Source organism: Lolium perenne, chromosome 7 (genome assembly GCF_019359855.2).
Source record: "Lolium perenne isolate Kyuss_39 chromosome 7, Kyuss_2.0, whole genome shotgun sequence".
In the NCBI taxonomy this organism is placed as follows: Eukaryota; Viridiplantae; Streptophyta; class Magnoliopsida; order Poales; family Poaceae; genus Lolium; species Lolium perenne.
This window is the reverse complement of record NC_067250.2, coordinates 205,851,858-205,866,022: the sequence shown is the minus strand read 5'-3', so window position 1 is coordinate 205,866,022 and position 14,165 is coordinate 205,851,858. Positions and strand designations below refer to the sequence as shown.

General features: G+C 46.0%; 1 protein-coding gene and 1 long non-coding RNA gene across 2 annotated transcripts; one reads left to right on the top strand and one right to left on the bottom strand.

The window, feature by feature from the left end:
• Positions 1–730: 730 nt before the first annotated feature.
• Positions 731–4,176, bottom strand: LOC139834147 (uncharacterized). Its single transcript, XR_011749559.1, has 2 exons — positions 3,570–4,176; positions 731–1,532 (listed from the first exon to the last, which is right to left on the bottom strand). It is a non-coding gene; the product is annotated as an uncharacterized lncRNA (long non-coding RNA).
• A 121-nt stretch (positions 4,177–4,297) lies between these two features.
• On the top strand, positions 4,298–9,542 carry LOC127314416 (probable UDP-arabinose 4-epimerase 3). The gene is made up of 11 exons (XM_051344879.2): positions 4,298–4,438; positions 5,067–5,198; positions 5,895–6,019; positions 7,021–7,134; positions 7,216–7,323; positions 7,415–7,506; positions 7,686–7,827; positions 8,046–8,140; positions 8,220–8,349; positions 8,563–8,707; positions 9,029–9,542. Exons 2-11 carry the CDS (start codon positions 5,159–5,161, stop codon positions 9,253–9,255), a joined length of 1,218 nt encoding a protein of 405 aa, XP_051200839.1. The 5' UTR covers positions 4,298–4,438; positions 5,067–5,158; the 3' UTR covers positions 9,256–9,542.
• The last annotated feature ends 4,623 nt before the right edge of the window (positions 9,543–14,165 follow it).

Sequence of the window (14,165 nt, the reverse complement as noted above, 5' to 3'; positions counted from 1 at the left end):
CTCGAGAAAATAAATGTATAACTTAATGAGACTCTTATATTGTAAGCTAAGTTGGGTTCGCCTCGAACCCAGGAGTATTCCTCTTAGGACCCAAGAGGAGCTCCGTGACGATATGTGTAAGATATTTGTAATAATAAATGTATGAGTTATGGACCTGCTATGTTCTGTTGTACTACTCTGAGGGATGTAATATTTGCGGAATGGTACTTCGTGAATGTTATATCAACGACTGGCATACTACAACATGCAGTGGTATACAGGGTCACCACAACTGCAATATTCTTGCATCATGGTTTTCTAAAGTATTGTATGAGTACTAGTCACTGGAGGCATATTCGGTAGCGCGTGAGCTAGCTAATTTTTTTTTCAAGTCTATAAATTCATGTGCTTGGGATGATAATCCTCCTAGCTTTATTTTATCTTTGATAAACAATCTAAGTGTGTTTGATAATGAATAAAGCTAACCGAATGACATTTCAAAAACAGTTTTAAGGTACTAGAGGAAGTACTATATTAGGGTTGTGTTTGCATCGTTATCATCCGTAGTGAGAAATTGCTGAAGAGTCTCATCTTATCTAACAACGTACCAAGGAAGGGATCATTCACCCTCACCCGTTGATCAAACTTTTTTCAGATTGTGTTTGCATCACATCGATCTGATGGTGATTACAAGAGTAGTATTGACGTGCAAATGCTATTGCTAGGTCGCAAGAAAAAAGAGAAATGTGTAGGAAGAGGGAAAATTCTGCAGTGTAGTGCAGGTGGTGATGGATTCCCAACAACAAACAATATAGTACTCCCTCCGTCACGAATTAGGTGTCGGAGACTAGTGTAAAGTCTTTTTTACATTTTGGCCCTTTTTATTCCGTAAACGTCACCAATCCGTACCCCCGATCGAATCTTCCCCAATCGATTCTTGCATCTTGCCGGGCGCCGGCGGACTCCCGCGCTCGCGGCTGCAGCCTCCCGCCGGCGGACTCGCGCGGCCCTCACACCCTACCGCCGGCGTATTCCCGCGCCCCTCGCATCCTGACGCCGGTGGACTCCCGCGCCGCTCGCAGCCTGGCGCCGGCAGGCCTCTCGGTGGAGCTCGCAGCCTCGCGCCGGCGGACGGGCGGCCTCCTTCCCTCCGTGCCGGTGACCTCTCGCGCTTCGCGCCGCAGGCCAGCGGCCTCCCGCGATCCGCGGCCGCTGCTGGAGCCGCCTCTCGCCGCCGCTGCTGGAAGCTGTTGTCCACCGCTGCTGGAGGTCCTCTCTCTCTGCCGCTGGAGCTCGAGGAGGACGAAGCTGCTGGAGCCGCCTCTCGCCGCCGCTTCTGGAAACCGGTGTCCGCTGCTGCTGGAACCCGGTGTCCGCCGCTGCTGGAGCTCCCCTTTCACCGCCGCTGGAGCTCGAGGAGGACTACCCCGAAGCTGCTGGAGTGGAGGGGCGCGGCGGTGTTGGGGGACTGTTTCAAGTCGGCGATCTTGTCGTCGAAGACCATCACGTAGCTGCAGCGCACGTCACATCCAAGGAGATCCAGAGTTAACAACCTGCAGATGTTGGATTGTACAAATTAGTTTGTTTCTTCAGTTTCATTGTATGGGTTCAACTTCAGTTTCATTTTTATGTACAGGAATATTGTTTAATCAGAGTATCTGGTCATCTGCAGTAGTCCATCATGTTGAAAAATATCTATATGAAGGTTACTTATTAACAAGGTGTTTTGAAAAGGAGATTAGGAGTTCAAACGAGAATCCTGTAAGCAATTGACTAACTACACAAAAAATAACAGTAGCTAGAATTATGCTACCTGCTATGTCTCTCCCTCCCCTTCCCTTGCATTATTGGATGCTGGTACAAGTCTATAACTAAACCCTTCTAGCTTTCTAAATTGGACATATAACTATGTCTACCTGCTATGTCAAGTTGAGGTCAATATTGTCTATCTGGTGTGAAATTTAACTGTAACGCTGTAATGAAATTTGAGCTGGTTTGTCAATGAAGCAGAGTACTGTACTAACTTGCTGTAAACATTCATGAATTACAGTAAGCAGAGTCATTATTCATTCATTTAACTGTAAGCAGAGCCCTTATTCACTCATGTAATCAGAGCCAAATAGCTTTACAGTAAGATGATGGCATGACGCCAAGTCGTAAGTGGAATATCGACATCAGTAAGGTTAGCGTTCCAAAATTGCTGCTGGACTGCCGACCGGCTGGCGCGTCGAGGCTTGCAACACCACCCCCACTGCCTATTGTGCGATCAGGAACCCGAAACCATGCGGCACCTACTCATCCACTGCCCCTTCGCCAAGCAAGTTTGGCATGAGGCTTTGGCATGTATGGGGCTTAGGGAAGCGCTGCCGACGACCTGGGATGTGCACTAAGTAGCTGAGTGTGTATGATGTATGCTGCCTTCTAGGAGGATTGTAAACAAACTATCTTTTCAATGAAATGAGACGCAAAGGTCCTTTGCATTTTCTCGAAAAATATCGACATCATTTTTATGCAGAACCAAGCAATCAGTAAAAAATCAAATCCTATACATCATAAAAGATCAAATCCTACACTACACTACAGAACCAAGCATTTTTCTATGTAGCCACTACACTACACTGAAAAGATGAATGCAAAAGAATTGAAGTCCTTTGATGCCTTTATTATGAACATTCTGGTTTTGTAATTTAACAAAACTTTTTGGTTTTTTCCCTGGAGTACACTGTATTGTCATCAATTCAGGTTTCAGACATAAACTACTCCCATATGCTTTCCCTGGATCTTTTCTTGCTAAGACAAAACAAGCAACTAAAACATGTTACATTTGCTTTGTAAGTTCGGGTCTATTTGGGCCAGTATCTCCAACTGTATGTGTACCTTGAGGTTCACACTTCACACACAAATTAAGCTGTATCTTCCTGGAGTATGATGATTATTGGGATGGTTGTGATGATTACTCATTTTTAATGTATGCTATCAGCTCAATCAAAATTACTGGAGAAAAAGGCCTAAAATTAAGCTAGCATCAAAGCTTCAGTAGTATCCATGACCTCTTTCTTCTTATACTCCAGTGAAATACACATAAAATACAGCAATGAGAATAGCGCTAAAGCCATGTCAATGTCCATGTGAACCAATGAGAATTCAGAGATAACCAGCAATTCAATTGCATTGCTCCTGTTGGAGTACTGTAAAGTAGGGAGTAGTTCATAAGAGAGTCGACACTTCATAGAGATAAACAGAGATTAAAATCAACACATACAGTAGTGCTAGTTTGCATCATATTTCAAGGTCGAGTTCCAGAGCTATAACCTCAACATCAGTAATCTTACAAGGAGTACAACCATGCTGCTGCTAGTGGATTAATTAGCAACTCTGAAAATTAACAACTGTTTCATGAGTGGTAAGAGCTGGAATGACAATGCTACTCCCAGTTAGCAATTAGCAATTAGTAAAAGGAGATACAGTACACTAAGCAAGCAATCAGCCGTAACCATGGCATACTTCAATCATTGACAAGCATGAACAAGAGCAAAGCATGGACAAGACTACAAGAGCAAAGCAGCCGTAACCATGGAGGAGTAGCATACCTGCTCCAGCACTGGGGCTACTTCTCATAGTTGACGTACGTTACGGAGACGACGAACTGGTCAGCAGCTGCTCCCCATCGCCAGCAGCCGTCGCCAGCAGCTGCTCACCGTCTACCATTAGCCGTCCCCAGCAGCTGCTCACCATCGCCAGCAGCCGGTACCCGTCGCCAGCAGCAGATCCCCGTCGCCAGCAGCCTATTCCATCCACAAGCACCGCAGATCTAGCAGCGCCGCCGCAAATCCGGTCGCCGGAGTCGGGAAAAATGAAAGCTTGGAGCAGGAGAACACGCGAGGGGAAGAGGGAGGCGGCGAGGACGCGCGCGAGGTGGAGGGATGCGGCAGCACGCCGAGGTAGAAGAAAGGCGGTGGCTTAGCCCGCAAGAGGAAGAGGGAGGTGGTGGAGCTAGGTGGCCGGCGGCGTCAGGTGGCGGTCGGCGTCTGCGTCGCGAGAGCTCGAAGAGACGGCGTGGGCGACGAAGTGAGCCGCGGAGGGACCGGGGGTTCGGTCGGAAATTACTGAGGGTCGTTTTTGCAAAAAATCTAGTCCGACACCTAATTCGTGACGGAGGGAGTACAAGTAATAAATCCTGAAACTTCAATGTCTGTCCTGGTTCCAAGGGAGTGAGCAGTCACCTCACTCTGAGTCCTGATCCCCCTAACCTAGAGTGTGAGAGAGAGAGGGAAGGAGGAAGCAACAGCAAAGAAAGGACTTTTGCAACTCTACTTCTGTCCAGACGAGGACCTGGTCCAGACACACCACCCCAACGACCCCTCTCCCCTCCTACTCTCCCGTGTGTTCTCCTAGAGGTTCTCCTACTTCTCCTCTCGGACGGAGGCATCTCCTCCTGCCCCCTACCTCGCCGCACACGGTGAGCTCCTGCCGCCCCAGCTCCACGGCTGCATTTTGGGGACGGTTTTCTTGATCTGGCTTCGTGGTGGCGGAACTTTCTTGCCGTTCTTGGGTCGGATCGGGGGTTTCCTCATTCACGGTCACGCGTTTCTTGGACACTGTGGGGCTTGGTTGGGATTCAGACGGCGGAAGCGCCGTCTTGATGCGATTCGGGCCGGGAATTGGGTTTTTTTTTGTTAACCACGGACCGGGCGGTCGATCTGCGTGCATTGTTTCGCTCTGTTCCCAGTTGTTCGTGTTTGTGAATTTCTCTCGCCTTGTGTTTCGTGCTGCTCCTTTTGGATCTACTACTGCGATTGTCATGCCGGAAGGCCCCATCTATGGCGCATTCTCTCCAACTCGAGATCTCGCGCTCTTTGATTTCTCTTTCTCTAAATTCGAGATCATGGCCGCCGAATTGACTTTGGAGCTGGAATCTTTTACCAATTCGAATTGCAACGCTGTTTTTGCCTTGATTGAATTGGCTGCCTTGGGATGATTTTGTGTCCATGTGACTGACGCACGCCGTTCTTGCCCTGATTGAATTGGCTGCCATAGGATGATTTTGTGTCCCTGTAACTAACGCACGCTGTGTGCTGGTTCTGCAGGGATTCCGCCATTGGCAAGAAAAGATCAAGGCGGTGACGGGGAGTAGGGGTTCCACCATTTGCTACTTGGTCTCAAGGAGAAGGAATCTTACATGATCCCTGTAAACAGGAGGGGAACTCAGCCTAGGGCTGGTAGATCTCTGTGTTCTTCTCCTTGGCTATTACTCTTGCTTTAGATACACAGATGGCCTTTTCACCCCAAGAATCCTTAAGCATGAGTGCCCCACCAGTAGCGGCCATTGTTTATGTTTGGTTGGACTATCAATTCGCCCCCATGATATAAAGTGATTTTTACATAACTCCACCTGAAAAGCTGTCATTTCTTTAGAACTTACAGTGGGTTTCACTTTGGCGTACACATGCTTAGCTATGCCTACTTATATAAGTTGAATTGTGGTACTGTTTTCAGTGGTGTTTCTTCTGCCTGAAGGAATGCCTGTTATATCGACATTAAAGATTTCAGTGGCTAGAAAGATAGGCAAGTTGAAGTAAAGCTATTAGGTGCAGTATTTAAACTGAAGTCAACTGGGCATGTGCACCCATAGACCATAGGCCCATAGCAGTTTAGTCTTTAAGCAAAGCTGTCGCTTTGTTGCGGTCACATTTTAAGCCAAGTCCACAGTATAATTACTGGTTGCTGCACATTTGCAACAAAGATAGGTTCATTTATCTATGAGGTTCATCCCTCTCTGATTCATTGTTCTAACCAACTATCATGCTTCGTTGATCTGATCATGAGTATGCTTCAATTTAATCAACCAGCCTTAAATTCATAATGATTACTTGTATGGTTGTTTCCTTTATGGCCAATGTTTCTGTTGTTGGTAGGGATGGAGTACTTTGATGCTAGGCGTAAACCACATAATCTTGGGAAAGTTGTTGTGGCCCTGGTCCTCATAACACTCTGTATATTTGTTCTGAAGCAATCTCCTGTTTTTGGTGGGACTAGCGTGGTAAGATGTCCACTATCTCTTATCCTTTTTCCTCCGATCATATTCCTTTAATATGCTTTTGTGTATCTGTTTTGCTCACGTCTCACATCATAAATTAAAGATCACATCCATCTACCTATAGGTATTGGCTCCCAAAACACCTTTCTGAGTTTCTTTCTCTTTTGTTTTCTTGCTATACACTTAATCAAATAATCTATTTTAGTCTCAAGCAACTATAAAAGTAACAGGAAAGCATATGATGTGACTTGGGCTATGGAATACGTCCTTGTATAATCAACATAAAAAAGATGAGAAGTATTCTGATTTTTCCCACGCACATCTTATTTCTCCTTAATCCTAGCAAACAGATGATGAAATTGACATCCTTCTAGACAATAGCCTTTGTTATCGCATGTAGTTTATGTTAGGTCATGGTACATCTTGAACTTCCATGACTGTTTGTTGCCACTTCTTGCCTTCTTGGTGTGGCTAGATGGACCAAGGCATCCTAACAGATATGAGCTTGTATCCATGAGATGGTAGTTGTATCTTATGACAGCTAAGCCATCTGAGTAAATCTGCCTACCTTTTCCTGTTGAAGAATATGATTAGGTGAATTTGCAGATGTAGATATATCATAAATCTGAAATTACATGTTAATAGTCTAGCGCTTTATTTGTAAGACATTTAGTGTCTGTTGTTAAATGCAGTTAAAATGCTACATTGACTTTGTTCTGTAAAGTCATAATATAAGTTGATGTACATATAGAAATTTGAGTCATGATGCATGTGGTGAAACTGTAGGGTATGAAATCACTGGAGCTCAAGAAATTTTGTGAGTTATTAATACCAATTTAATTTGGTGTTAGACAAGAAAGTAAAGTGTGCATCAATTTCTGTTACTCACACTTTTCATCACTTCATGCATGGTCTGCTTATAGGATTATCATGGTATTCTTACATCTTCATTCACATAAGTTTATAACTGTAAAAATACTAATTCTCGTGCATGCATCCTGCAGTTTTCTCGGCATGAACCTGGGGTTACCCATGTCTTAGTAACGGGAGGAGCTGGCTATATTGGTTCACATGCCTCATTGCGGCTGTTAAAGGACAACTATCGAGTTACCATTGTGGTAATTCATTTTTTTTCTTTGTGTTGAATATCTGCTATGTGGATCTTCATCCTTGATGATGAATTACATTTATTCTTGTAGGATAATCTTTCTAGAGGAAACAAGGGAGCAGTAAAGGTTCTCCAAGAATTGTTTCCGGAGCCTGGTAGACTTCAATTCATCTATGCAGATCTTGGGGATCAAAAATCGGTATCCTAATTTTATGCTTATAACACTACATACATGTACTCCTTTTGAATTATATATTGAAGTTCTTGTTTTTGACTTAACTGGACTCCAGGTCAACAAGATATTTGCTGAAAATGCATTTGATGCTGTGATGCACTTTGCTGCTGTTGCCTACGTGGGTGAGAGTACATTGGAACCCCTTAGGTAAGTCATTGCCACATTGAGTTTGAGGGCCCCACTTACCTTGTTATGCCCCAAAAACTTCTTTTGTTATTCACCATGGGGTACTGTAATGTTAACCCCTCAGTTATGCATTTGATGATTTTGTAGTAAGTTCCTCAGATAATTCTTGTACTGATTTTACAGTCTCAACTACTTTGCAGGTATTATCACAATATTACATCGAACACCTTACTGATTTTGGAGGCTATGGCTTCTCATGGAGTCAAGACACTTATTTACTCTAGTACCTGTGCCACCTATGGAGAACCGGAGAAGATGCCTATAATAGAAACTACACCTCAGGTTGTTACTCTTAAACCGGCTTATAGAAGTGCAGGTGGTTATTTTACAAATGGAATGTTCTTGTTTCATCTTCGTATTGCTGAAAAGGCAAACCCAGGGCTGTTAATTAAATGTTTTATTAATTACCTTCGCTACTATTGATCTCATGTGACCTGTCATATTTTTCATATATTTGTGGTATTATATTCCTAATTAGTTTATACTGTACCTTGGCGTAGCTCCCAATCAACCCCTATGGAAAAGCCAAGAAAATGGCAGAGGACATCATACTAGATTTCTCAAAGAGAACAGATATGGCTGTCATGATTTTAAGGTGGATTGATTCTCGACTTGTACAAATTAGGAATTTAGCACAAAGTTGATTTGGACTGACATGAAAACTTCCGTCTTAGATATTTCAATGTTATCGGATCAGACCCAGAGGGAAGACTAGGTGAGGCTCCTAGGCCTGAGCTACGAGAGCATGGAAGGATATCCGGGGCATGCTTTGATGCCGCATTAGGAATCCTTCCAGGATTGAAGGTACAGTTCTCTTGTATACTGTCTGTAGTCCCTGGATACTTTAGTCTATGTACGCATATCAAGTTATCATTTATAAACATAATACTCATGCTTTTCTTGATGAAGTAGCACATCTGTATTCTTGAGTGTACTAGATGATGTGTTTTCAAAAAAAAAAAAGAGTACTAGATGATGTAGGGGTAAAACTGATGGATTTTGACGAATCATTTACAGGTTAAAGGAACAGATTATCCTACAGCTGATGGTACCTGCATAAGAGACTACATTGATGTCACAGATCTAGTTGATGCTCATGTGAAAGCGCTTGACAAGGCAGAGCCTAGTAAAGTTAGCATTTACAATGTTGGCACTGGAAGAGGTTTGAGAATACACGAGTTCTCTTTCTAGTTTACTTGTCTGCACTTAATTATATTATCACACAAGCAAAGCATGTCTTTTAATTAAATGGTCCGTAGTATATATGAAAAATTGGCACAGAAGAACATGCAAAGAGTCACAGAACCAAAAGAATATTCTTTACTGAATGTACATAAAAACCTGCGTAAAGGTTATATCGATAGGTGTATTATACTGGAAGAATAATTGAACTTGAACTATCAAATCATGTCCAAATCAATCTACTGTGTTCCATGTGCTCACTAAATAATTTCCTCTGATGTTTCTATGATCCTCTTTTCAGGTCGTTCTGTTAAGGAGTTTGTGGATGCCTGCAAACAGGCAACAGGAGTTGACATCAAAGTTGAGTACCTCAGCAGGAGGCCAGGAGACTATGCTGAAGTCTTCAGTGACCCTACGAAGATCAACAATGAGCTTAACTGGACTGCTCAACATACCAATCTCAAGGAGAGCCTGTCGGTCGCATGGAGATGGCAGAAGTCACATCCACGTGGCTACGGGACAAACTAAATAGAGCCTGCAGTCAATAACTCAGCTGAAATCGTTGATACATATTGATTCTGTAGTTAGTGGTATAGGATCTTGGCACCTGGTTTTTTGTTCTTCCTTTTTCCGTTTTTTGAAGGTTTGCTTTTTGTTGGTGGAAATATAATCAGCGATCTGGATATGCTGGAAATCCTATAAGCATTCCTGTACGTAAGAGCAAATTGCTGATTGAAAGAATTGTACATTTCTTCTGCCATTCAAATCTGTATGGTTAACCAAACTCTGCTCGAAATTCATGTTGTTTTTGGCTCTGGCTATGCAAAACATATTTTTGCGCACATTTTGTGCTGCTGCAACCTTACGGAGTCATGGAGAATGGTGCCATATAGTGCCTTTTAGAGCATCTCCAGCCTCGTCCCCCAAAGGGCGCCGGATTGAGCGTTTGGGGGATGTATTTGCCTCGTCCCCCAAAGGGCGCCGGATTGAGCGTTTGGGGACGTGTTTTGTTCGTGCCGCGTTTGGGGGATGTCGCTCCCTAGCCGCGTCCTCCAAACGCCGCCCCCAAACATTAAAAATAATTTAAATAGATAGAAGAAAACTCTTTACTATAATATTCAAATTGGTTCAACTTAAAATTACATATAAAACTTCCAAAAAACATAATTAAATTACATATAAATTATTTTAAACTACTTCGTCTTCTTCTTCGATGATGGCCCCGTCTCGTCGTCGTCATCACGGTGGCGCTTTCTACTCGTCACCTCTTCCGAAGAGGCGGTGTCGGCCGACTCGTCGGAGGAACTAGTGTCCTCCTCGTCGTCGCCGGTGCTCACCGGCTTCGCCTTGGCCTTGGCCTTGGCCTTCGCTTTCGCGTCCGCCTCCGCCTTCGCACGGGCCGCCGCCGCCTCTGACCCCAGCCATTCCTCCTCGCTGTCAAGTGCCGGCAGGGAATCATCGCCGCTGCTGGACGTCTGGGTTCTGTCCCACCAATGGCGAAATCCAGCAGACTTGCCCTCGCTGGAGGTGTCGGATGGAAGCTGCGAGATGTAGCTCATCGTCGCTGGAAGCTTGGATCAATGGCGGGCGATTGAAGATCCGAAAGCGCCTACGTACGGGTCTTCTTATTGAGCGCGGATGAACGGCGGCGCAGAAGTCGAAGAGAGCGGCGGTTGCTCTTCCGAGTAGTCCACGCTCCATTCCGGCGGTTGGGGCATCGGGCGACGCGGTTGCCAATGCGACGGTTCCGCTTCCGGGCAACTGCACCGTCGCTATGTAGGCGGCAGTTGAGCATCCGAACCGCTGACGCGCCGGGTCCGCGTCGCTTCGCCTCGCTTTTCGTTGTGTCCGGCGTGCCCGGAGCGTCCCCTGTGGGACGGAGACGGGCTCGGTGCGCCGGACACCGTATGGGGGTGCGCCGGACAAAAATGGGCTTTGGCGGACGCGGCTGGAACGGTTTTTTTGTCCGGCGCGCCCCAAATCGCTTTGGGGGACGCTTTAGAGGACGCGGCTGGAGATGCTCTTAGGATGTATTCAGACACATGGTTACTAGTGTGAACTGTAGTGCTGACGAACTATCCTCCATCTAACCAAAATTAGGAAAGCACGTTGCAGGGATAGATGTATCCTTTGCACAAAATTCCTTGAAGGAATTCTACGCATGATTGAAAATCAGAAGAACAAAAAAGCAGGTGCCACACAAATCAGCAGCCTTAAGAGTATCTCCAACGGACGCGCTAAAACGGCCGCGCGGCAGAAAAAACTGCCGGTTTGGCGCACGCGGGCGCTCTTGCGAAGTTCCAGTGGACGCGGGAAAAAAGTGCGCGCGCTAAAATCTTAGCCGCGTGCGCGAGTTTGCGCTATTCCGCGCGAGAGAATTGCCGCATCCGCTGTCGCGCGCGCTATAAACGCGACACACGCGAACACGCCAACAGCCTGAAACTTACACGCGTCCGCTTCGTCTCCGCGCCGCTCCGTCTCTCTCCCCACCTCTTCCTCTCTCCCGCCGACGCTCCACCTCAGCGCCGCCGCCCCGCCTCCGGCTACCACGGCGTTCGGGCGCGGCCGAGCGGCCGGTTCGACGCGGAAATCCGCTCCGGCGACGAGCGGATCCGCCTCGGCACGTTTGACACGGCGCACGAGGCGGCGCGGGCGTACGACGCCGTCGCCTGGCGGCTCGGCCGCTCCCGCCGGACCATGAATTTTCATGATGTCTGGACGTGGGAGCAGGCGGAGATGCTCGCGCCGCCGCCGCCAGTCATCACGCGCGAGCAGCAGCGCCGCCAACGCAAGCTGGAGCAGCGCCTCCTGATCGCCGAGCGCGACGAGGCCCTCCGGCTCGAGTGGGCGCGCCGATTCCCGGAAGACGCCGCCACCACGGAAGCCTTCTACGCGCAGAAGGAGGAGAAGAAGGCGACGACGACGGCGAAGAAGAAAGCCAGCCGCGACAAGCGCCACGCCGAGTCCCCGGCGAGGAAGGCAGCTAGGGCCGAGAAGGCGGCGAGGAAGGAGGAGGAAAAGAAGAACGGCGCAGGGCCATCCACCATCGTCCTCTTCTCCTCCTCCTTCGAGTGGACGACGACGCCGGTGTCGGAGACGACTCCGAGCACCCACTCCTCGGACTTCGACTGGGAGTCGGACCAGTAGTTTAAAAATTAGTCAAATTTTGTATTTTCGTCCTCTATGTCGCGCTGTATCGTTGAACTTTTAATATATTCGTATTTTCGATCAAATTTTCATAGTTTGTTTGATTAATTTTGAAATGAATGGTCGAATTTAGCCGTTCGGCCGCGCCGCGCGCTGCAAAATAGAGCCTCCGGCGGAGGTGCTTTTTTTCCGCACCAACGCGCGCTGCAAAATGGAGCATCTGACGGGGGGAATTTGGTATCACGCGCGCCAGCGGTTTACCGCGCGGCGAAACGGAGGTTTAGCGTGCCAGCTTTTTGTACGCCCTGTTGGAGATGCTCTAACAGCAACAGGACCGCATCTGATCAGTATGTTATGTAGTGCATTCATAGTGAGATCTAGCCAGCAGTTTGGTGAGCAGTGCTTTTTGGATGCTCGTGTATGCAATGAAAACAGGTGACTGAACCACTAGCAACTTTGCTGCAGCAACATGCGACCAAACCAGGTACTACATGTACCGATTTATGCAACAAAACACATACGGATAGGACTGAATTGTGCAAGCACCTACCACCAGGCAACTCCCTTTTTTGGTTATCACGCCAAGTCTCCCAATTTGTTGCCCATGGAAAAGAGTGTGCGCGCACATTTCATTTATGGTAAGTAGCTGAGCTTGCCGCACCTGCCGTTCCATGCATCGCCTGCTACTCTCACCCACTGGTCTTTGTTCCCACTACTACTCTGAATTCTCTGCTAACCACACCAAACAGTTTCAGGTGAAGAGACTTCCCCAGCGCCAACTCGATCAATTAATCTGAACTTAATTTTACAACTTCTACAAACTTGCTGTATTGTCACATAATTGATTCCATGCTTGTCCCTGCTTCAGACATGAACACAATGTGGTACCTGAGCCTTCCTGTAATTAGGAGAGTTTGTATTCACACCTGACCATGACACCTAGCCTTCGCCATGGTCGCCGTCTGGGAACGAGAGGAGTCGTGATTTTATCAGCGAAGAAAGAGTTGTGGTGATGTGATCTCTGCGAAACGATGTGAATAGACTTGGGCTGGGTTTAGCCAATGTTTAGAACGTATACGCATTTGGGCCTTGGCTACTGGGCTTACCACAGGTCCATCTGCAAGACAGAAATGAAAAATCCTCCACCTCAAAAGAATATCGGTTTATTATGGTTTCTTTGATAAATAAGATGATGTTGTAACACTGTGTCAAAAAAAAAAAAGATGATGTTGTAACACTACACCGGCTGGGAGAAATAAAAAAAACCTAGCTACGAGAGGACTTCATAGACAACATCATCCACTCTGTTGTGATGATGCCATCTCTACTCGTCAAGGCCTCAAGGGTATAACCTCGTTACCGACATTCCATAGTGATCTTGGTCTAATCATGTACGGCAATTTTTTAAATTTTGCGTATCATGTATCCCAACACCTTGGGAGTTATCTGGATCCTTTAGGGCATCTACAATGTGGACGCTTAGCTATGCGCGCTAGGATTTTTCTCCCGGCCGATCAGAAGTTGTTAGGTACGGTCTTGGTAGATGGGCGCTTATCTGCAGGAGCCGCCGCAAAAGACGATTCCCTCGATTTTGTCTTGAAGCATGAAAAATGTATCACGTAGGTTAGGGAAATAGGTGGCTGATATGGAGGCGAGCGATTGGAGCTCCTAGCCTCTTGCACGGATGCCATGATTGATCTATAATTTTTCTCCCGCTTAAGCGTCTATACAAGCGGCCCGATTGGACATGCCCTTACTACTCCCTTTGTATCACGAAAACTTAATGTTATGGACATGCCCGCAATCAAACTTTGAAATATCTCACTATGTATGTCATTTATATTTTTAAATTAAAAAATCGAAAATCATATCTATACATTGTGTCAATAAGCACTTAGAGGATCTATATGTTTTCTTGGTTTTATAGTTATATATGCCAATACAAATAGTGGTCAAAATCACATCTTAAAAGACATGTCAATGTCCAGGTTCTACAAATTGGTTTTTGAGCACACATGGATGACTAGTGTCACCATCTTGGTGCTCGAGAGCATGACTTTTGTGCATGATTGATGGTAAGTTACTTAAAGTATAATGTTGATACCAAATACTCCCTCCGTTCCATAAAACATGTCCTAATTTATCTATATTTAGGTGTGGCATTGTAAGTTTTTCTTGTTTCATGAGATAAAGGGAGTAGAATATATACCAAAAAAAGGTGTCCCTGTAAAGAAAAAAACATATGAAATATAATTTGAGAGAATGCCTTTTGAAAAAGACTTAAAGTGCAA